At 38.9% G+C, this 8,631-nt stretch overlaps 1 protein-coding gene across 1 annotated transcript; it reads right to left on the minus strand.

Moving 5' to 3' along the window:
* Positions 1-3,725: 3,725 nt before the first annotated feature.
* LOC135233375 (hibernation-specific plasma protein HP-55-like) lies at positions 3,726-6,743 on the minus strand. The gene is made up of 5 exons (XM_064296834.1): positions 6,697-6,743; positions 5,412-6,173; positions 4,942-5,209; positions 4,217-4,364; positions 3,726-3,946 (listed from the first exon to the last, which is right to left on the minus strand). Exons 2-5 carry the CDS (start codon positions 6,169-6,171, stop codon positions 3,743-3,745), a joined length of 1,380 nt encoding a protein of 459 aa, XP_064152904.1. The 5' UTR covers positions 6,172-6,173; positions 6,697-6,743; the 3' UTR covers positions 3,726-3,742.
* Between the last annotated feature and the right edge of the window lie 1,888 nt (positions 6,744-8,631).

Raw genomic sequence — 8,631 nt, forward strand, 5'->3', positions numbered from 1 at the left:
GTTTTAATTACTAGCATTGTAAAAAATATATATATTAATGAATAAAATTGTTTCAAATTTAAAACTCTTAATATTACAAGAATAGTCAAAGGAAAATGAATATACTGCTATATTGAAATATGAATAGCTAGATCATCAACACTTCACAATATTCGTCAAATACACATATTATAGCCACTATTTAGATACTGCAATACATTTTAAGAAAACACATCTGTAACATATTTCCAATAATATTTCCCAAAAGGGAGCACGTTTACAATATGTTGCAGTATGTTTGGGCTCTTTCAATGCAATATCTGAGGCATTCACATATTGACAATGAGACAATTTTTGTAACTGTAAATACAGTACCTAAGAATTTACATTCATAAGAATGCATAATAATGAGAAAAGTTTATTATTATTATGGCTGAAAATAAAGTACTTTGCGACAATGATCCATTTTTTTACATCTGAAGTTGTAGTAAATAATCAAGCAAAGATGTACACCACATATTTATTTTTAAAAATGTGTAACTTTGATTAAAATACATGTTGAACTCACCTCACCCTGGTTATGGACACTGTCTCTGTCCTCATGACTGAATTTATATACAGTGTCCAGTTTGATCAGGCTTCAGACTTTGAACTAAATGGGTTACATTGAAACATCACGTATTGGATTTGTACAATCATTAGCCAACAATCAGAAATGCTGACCAAGTTAAAGTTCACCCCAGGTAAAATAAAGTTATTCTGTTCTATTCACTGGAATTAGTGAAAATGAATTTTACAAATAAAAGAGGAGACCATACCAAAACAAAGTATAAATAAAATAGCCTATATTTGAATACATTTCATTAAATACATGATAAAGGCATGTGTAAAGCCCCATCCAGCATAAAACCCTTAAGCTCTTTTAAATTCCCCTGCTTGCGATGACATATACACATATCTGCAGAAGGAAATTTAAAAATTTGTAAGGAACTCGGGTGGCACGGTGGTGCAGTGGACTGTCCCCTCACAGCAAGAAGGTTGTAGGTTTGAATCGCGGCTTGGGGCCTTTCTGTGCGAAGTTTGCATGTTCTCCCTGTGTCTGCATGGGTTTCCTCCGGGTACTCCGGTTTCCTCCCACAGTCCAAAGACATGCAGGTAGGCTAATTGAAGACTCTAAATTGGCAATAGGTATGAGTGCGTGAGTGAATGGTGTGTGTGCTCTGCGATAGATTGGCGGCCTGTCCAGGGTGTATTCCTGCCTCTCGCCCAATGAATGATCAGCTCCAGCACCCCCCACGACCCTGCTCAGGATAAGCGGGTATAGATAATGGATGGATGGATGTATGGAACTCACTGTATCCATGATACTAAGGATCTGAAATGTCCTCTCCTGCCATCATGTGGAAATTTGAATTTGTCAACTTTACTTTAATCAGAGGTCAAACTTTGAACTCCATTGACTTTAAAAACCATCCATTGTTGATTTTGTGCAATCTTTCTCAAGCAATGTTAACAAGGCTATCGCTGGGAATAATTAAACAAAAGAATTGGCAGAAATCGAAAAGTTTCTTTGCAGTTCATAAATGTTGCCCTTTAAGTGAAATATCCCTTTGGGGCATATGTTCATGGCTATGGATAACTGTTACATAATGGGAATTGTAGCTTATCGGACCTGCGTTTTGAAGTAGTCCCAAGGACGTTCGGTGTGCACTTATTGCATAACTTTTGATAACAGCATCTGCCAAATAAATGTAATGTAACACAATGTAAAGTAGCGTCAGCTGCATTGCTTATGCATGCAACATAACATAACATAACATAATGATGAGACAGGCCATTCAGCCCAACAATGCTCGCCATTTTCCTAACTGAATTAGTGCTCTGATTACCTACAGACTAGATAGTATCTAACACTGTATCAAGCCTAGTCTTGAGTTTCTGTCTCTATTACATGACCTGACAGGCTATTCCACACATTGACTACTCTCTGCATGAAAAAACTCTTCCTATTATTAATTACATTTATATAGCACTTTTCCAAATGCTCAAAGTGCTTTACAGTGAAGGGGAACTCACCTCACCCACCACCAATGTGTAGCACCCACCTGGGTGATGCACAGCAGCCAATTTGCGCCAGAACGCTCATCACACATTAGCGAAGGTGGAGAGGGAGAGAACATTTATTTAGCCAATTAAGTCTGGGGATGATTTTTAGTGGCAAGTTTGCGAGAGCCAGATCTGGGATTTGGCCAGGACACCGGGGAACCCCCTACTCTTAGCGATAAGTGTCATGGGATCTTTAGTGACCACAGAGAGTCAGGACCTCGGTTTAACGTCTCATCCAAAAGACGGCATCAACTACAGCACAGTGTCCCCGTCACTGCACTGGGGCATTGGGGTTTATTTGTACCAGAGGGAAGATTGCCCCCTGCTGGCCCACCCAACACCACTTCCAGCAGCAACTCAGTATTCCCTGGTGGTCACCCATCCAAGTACTAACCAAGCCCACACCTGCTTAGCTTCAGCCATTTGGCAGGAGCAGAGTGCATGGAGGTATGGCTGCTGGCAATGGCTGTATGGAATTTACCATTTGCTAATTTCCATTTATGTCCCATAGTTCTACTAACAGAACTCAACCTGAAGAATATCTAGTGGTTCACTTTGTTGGTCCCCTTTATTAATTTAAAAGCCTCAATCAAATCACCCCTGAGTCTCCTTTTACTAAGCTTGAAGAGGACAAGTATCTTCAGTCTTTCCTCATAGCTTTTATCTTTCATACCAGGAATCAATGGTCAGTAATGAATGGTCGTTAACTCTAACAGTTAACCCAAACCAAATAAAAAAACATTTCTGTTGCCAAGTATCTACGTAGCCAGATAGCTGTCCAGTTAACAAGTACCTAGCTCTACATTCTGATAAGAAAATATTTGTTATGACTAACTCATCAGCAGCAAACATAAAATTGCAGCTAATGTTAGCTAAAGGACATTAACTATGTTATTCTGGTTTAAATAACATACTGTCCCTTGCTAAAGGTTAGGTGCTGACTAAGCACTCCCAGAAATACAAATTAATTAAGGTGCGGTAAATAAATAAATAAATAAATAAACAAACAATCAATTGACTTGCTTGGGGGGTAATAATAATAATTAATATCAAGAGGTCATCACACAGCAAGAAGGTGCTGGGTTTGAATCCCGGCCTGGACCTCTCTGTGTGTTCGCATGGGTTTCTTCCAGGTACTCCAGTTTCCTCCCACAGTCCAAAGACATACAGGTAGGGTAATTAGAGACTAATTAGTTCTAATATTTGCTTTTACTAACAGATTACAAAATCACATCCTTACCTGGTTAGACCATTTATTATTTTAGTGAGCAAAACAATAAAATAAATAAATTACAACATAAGCAGCCAACTCCCAGAAATAAAAATCAATTAATTTGCAGTAAAAAAAGGTTAATGACTGTTTTCCTGGGGGTATACTCTGAAGAGAGCAATACTGCTACTCCTATTACTCCTACTCCTACTACTACTACCAATAATAATAATAATAATAACAATAATAATAGATTATATTTATGCAGTACTTTTCAGGTACTGATATCAAAGTGAAAATGAGAACTCCCCTGTATGCATTCTTTTGTCAGTAATGGTTTGTTTGTAGTGTTAGAAATCTTGAAATGGAAATCATTGCTTTTCCACAGTGGTATTTACAGTATTTGTCAGTTCAATGAAATCAACACATGTTCATAGTACAATCATTTTATTTTTCTGCTGGGTTCACAATTTTGCCCATGAACAGTACACTTCTGGTTTCGCGATTGAGCACGAAAACCATGAAAGGTTTGTCGAACTTCAAGACAGGGGTGCTAGGGAATTGGGCTGAAGTCAGCATAATTTCGACTCCCGTTGCCGCGGCCGCTGTTGCTCCAGCCTCATCCATGTCTAGGGTAGCTTTGTGAACAACCTAGCGAAACACAGCACACATACTTCAGAAATACAGACATATTGAACATGCTGTGTTTGTAAGATATGCAGTAAATAGCCTCGTCATACAGGGAAAGCTAATTTACTGGCTGGGATGTATTTACAGTACCAGCACAAGACAGGCTTTTTGGTACAGTTTTTTTTTTTGAAGAAAGTCAGTGCACTTTATTTTATCCAGGAGGAATATGAAGAAATAACGTCTTTGTGCTGGCCCTCATTTTTTTTTTAGAGAGTTTCAGGTTTTTCCTACCTTAGATACAACCAATTTCCCACCCTCTGATATTCCACTGAGGTCTGCAGTAGGCTCAAATATGTCAGTGATTCCCATTCCAGACAGGATGTCTTTCAACTGATACGAGGTCTTCAGGGAAAGTTTTGGAACAAACACCATGTACTTCCTGTGAAGGTAACATAGGTAGCACAATTAAGGATAATATAAATAAATATAATTTTCAACACTTCACTGGCTTCACTACAAAACATAAAAACATGTCCATGTCCCAAATATCAGTGCATTCTGTAAAACAGAGGTAGATGTATTGGAAATACTAAAACAGTACAAGAAGAAATAAAAGCAGATAATGCGTGTTCTAAATCTTACATACATTTTTTTACAAACTGTACTACATAATATATTGCACAGTTTGAAAATTTATATCACTTTTTACCATGCATGCTAAACAAGGATAACAAAAGAACTGGCAGAAATTGAAAAGTTTCTTTGCAATTAATCAATGTTGCCTTTTGAGTCAAATCGCTTTTTTGTACGTTAGATAGATTGAGGCACACATCAAAAGACTGTTTACACATGACCTGTTTTCATCAGAATTAACAGCTTTGTTCTTATGTTGTAATATTTGCTGTTTTTAAACATTTTTAACAAACTTAGTAAACAAGTTGTCATTTTCCCATATGAGAAGGATATTTGTGTGTTGTGGGTCCACATTCTAAATCCACTTGATTAAAAAAGGCTACCTCTTCTTCACAGATCTGATCCATTTCCATAAATGGTTTTTGCAGACTACTTCCTCCAGACCCTGCAATCCTTTCTCCGGAAGGACCAGCATCATTGAGACAGACTCATTATAATGCAGCTGGAGAACGTGAGTGGAGATCTCTTCATCATGGAAAACATGGAAATCGTCCTCTTCATACATCATCTGAACAGGAACGGTTGTTTTATCATCAACATGAAATTGGTCTTCCTTGGTTGCTTTGGGATCAAAAGGAATCTCCCATTTACCTGCAGGAAACAATGTAAATGTGTTATTTAAAGAAAGCTTACAAGACAAACACTGAACAGGCACAGTGACCAGAATGTATTACAGATTTACAAAAAACAAAACTGTTGATTTCTAGACAGGCATCTAAAGTTAACCATATATTTGAAAAAATCCTGTTTTGAAAAGGATTCAAACTGAGGCTCTATGTAACATGCCCCTCACCTTTGAAGTATATGTAGTTGATGAGATACATTACTGTTTGGGGATCCACATCCTCAACCAGCTGTGTTATTTTACCCTTGGTCTTTTCATCCACATACTTATTGATCTGCTCCTTGGCCTGTTCAGTCTTGCTGAAGTCGGTGCTGAAACCCTCTGACAGGTAATAGCGTTTCATGCTCTCCAGGAACTCAGGGCGTGGCTTGAAGTTTTGTGCAATGAAGAGTGCATTCCCGAGCGAGAGGTCTACGTCTGATTTCTCATTGAGGTTGTGATGGATGTGTTGGAAGGCCTGGTTCACTTCCTCTTCAGTGATGTCTGTGCTGTTGAAGCCCAGACCTTCAAAGAGCTGCTGGTGCGTCTTCCCTCTGGCCCCCAAGGACAGAGCGGCCAGGGCCACGGACACGCTCAGTGGGGAGAAGAAAACGTTCTTGGACTGAGAATCGGGCTGGGCGGAGATGTGCTTGTACAGACGGAAAGCAAAGTCGCGGTTCTCCTGGTATATCTTCAGGCTTCCGTTGGCATGGTGATCATGCCCTTTCCCATGGGAATGCGAGTGCCCATGACCATGACCGTGCCCATGACCATGACCATGACCATGACTGTGACCATGACCGTGACCATGGCCGTGACCATGATCATGATCGTTCCCATCAGAATGGGGACGGGGGTGGGGTGTGCGTCCCTTTTGCCTATCGCATTGAACGATGGACAAAAGCACAGCCAGTGTGACACACAAGAGCAGGAGAGCCCTCATCTTCATAACTGTCGAAACACATAATTATTATTTTAATTAAAATCATTACAAAAACTATTTCTATTAATTAAGTTTTTTCAAAATTAATGTGCTCAGTATTGCAAGAAAATGTAATGGAAAAGGAATATCCTACAATATTTAAATATACATTGCAATATCATCAACACTGGCAAACACGCATATTGTGGCCACTGTTGAGATAATGAAATGTATTTTAAAAATACATCTGTGAAAAATATATTTGACATTACATTTCCAAAAAAGTCACACAATTCCAATATGTTTTTGTGTGTTCCCTTTTCCTTCAAATACAAATATTGATGTGTACATGTGGATAATAAGACCACTTGCCACAGTGGCTGGTGAGCCAAAACCTTAATGTCAAGCCCCAGAAACAATGATCCATTACATGCATCTGAAGACGCAGTACTTAACAATTAAGTAACAATCGAGTAACAATCAAGCAGAGATGCACATCACTTACTTATAACAAATAATTGCAACTTGAAAGAAAATCATTTTGGAACTCACCTCACTCTGGTTATGGACACTGTCCGTCTGTGTCCTCATGGCTGAATTTATATCACGTTAAGTTTGCTCAGGCATGAGACTTTGAACAAAACCACATATTGGATTTGTGCAATCGTTAACCAACAAACAGACATGCTGCCAAAGTTATTCGCTGGGATAATTAAACATGATATTTTGCAAATAAATGAGGGGCTCATACCAAAACTAAGTATAAAATATGTTTTTAAATGCCTGTGATGAAATACATATATATTAAGCCCCATCCAGGACACAACTCTTCACCTCACTTAAATTCCCCCACTGCTCATAATAGATACACATACCAACTAAAAAGCAGTATGGAATTCACCGCATGCGAAGAGCCAGGGGAGTGTAATTTTGTCTACTTCCATCAGTTTAAATTTTTCACATATTAAATTTATTGTAATCGGAAGTCAAACGTTGAAATCCACGGGCCTCAAAAACTAGGCACTGTCGGTTTTGTGCAATCTTTATCCAGCAATGTTAGCAAGGCTCCCTGGGAATGATTAAAAGCATTGGCGGAAATCGAAAAGTTGCTTTGCGGTTTAGAAATGTTGCCCTTTCAGTCAAATCTCCTTTTTCGGAACATGCTAGATTTGAGCACGCATTGAAAGACTGGCGGCACCTCAGCCGTGAATCTTAAAGTGAACTACGAGTTTACCATAAGAAGTACAGCCGTTTAAGCACTATGCTATAACGTGTGTGGCAGCAGGTCTACAGGGCTTTTCTGTAACTCCGCTGGAACAGCACCCATCTTACACCTCAGAGAGCACCCGTGTGTTACACCACTGATTTTATAACTATCAGCAACCAATCAATAAAAATGTATTTTACACTATATTGCCGTGTTTTCAGCATTCTCTATTAACATGGATTTGCAAACTGGAACTGATGAAGTCAACGTGTAGTCCCAGGATTCATACCTGCGATTGGTTGTGTTCTTATTCATCTTTCTATGAACCTTTTTTTTACCTCCATGCTTCACTGTCAAAATTATGTCATGGTGGCTCCGGAAATTACATTTCCATCGGCAGTAACGAGAAATAATTACAAATCATAATCTTTCGGCAGTAATGAGAAATAATTACAGATATTTAGTCATATAAATTATATTCATAATAACCCCCATCGTGGCTACATATATTAAATGAGGTGTCCATGAGTCTTGTCATATAGCACAGTAATAGATTGTATCCAGGAGAACTGGCTTGTGTTGAAATCTTTGGCATAGACTAATTGGGTAAATGCCAAACCAAACATGTATGCAGTAGACTGCTATTTAAATATTGTCACAACTGTGAAAAACACAAACATGGGACAGGTCTACCTTCAGCCTCCTCAAAATTTAACAGTAAAGTCACAGGATACTTTTCAGTGGCAAAAGCAGGAGCTGTTGTAGTCCCGTTGTATTCGGTCCACCAGTTCCAAAGATGGCACAGATCGACTGCCACTCTCCTACGGAGATATGGGTGCTGGTATTCTGGACATTCTGAAGTTAGTGTGTGTTACTTCTTTCTAGCAATCTGATTGGTTATAGCAAGCAGCCACCGTTACGTTATAGGCCAGTGGTTAAGTTTGCTTGTATCACCATCTGCCATCAGAGCCACACCCAGACAGGATAGCGAGCCAGGGGAAGAAAATGACTATTTGTTCCCTAGCAAAGTCCAACTCTAGAATTTGGCCAGACATACTGTATCAGACGTCATCATGGTTTACACACACAGCACCCTGAGGTTATAAGGTTAGGGTGCGTGCAGTTCTGAATGAAGCCATCTTTCCTTTTTAAATAACAAACCTTAAGGTGAAAATCAGAGTAGCTGAACTGCAAAGCTTCAGTAACAATTCAGGCTAACCCACAGAATTTCACGAGTAAATAACTTTTTTTTGCTAAATTGCCACATAAAGCATAATAGT

This window comes from Anguilla rostrata, chromosome 10 (assembly GCF_018555375.3).
Source record: "Anguilla rostrata isolate EN2019 chromosome 10, ASM1855537v3, whole genome shotgun sequence".
Taxonomy (NCBI): Eukaryota; Metazoa; Chordata; class Actinopteri; order Anguilliformes; family Anguillidae; genus Anguilla; species Anguilla rostrata.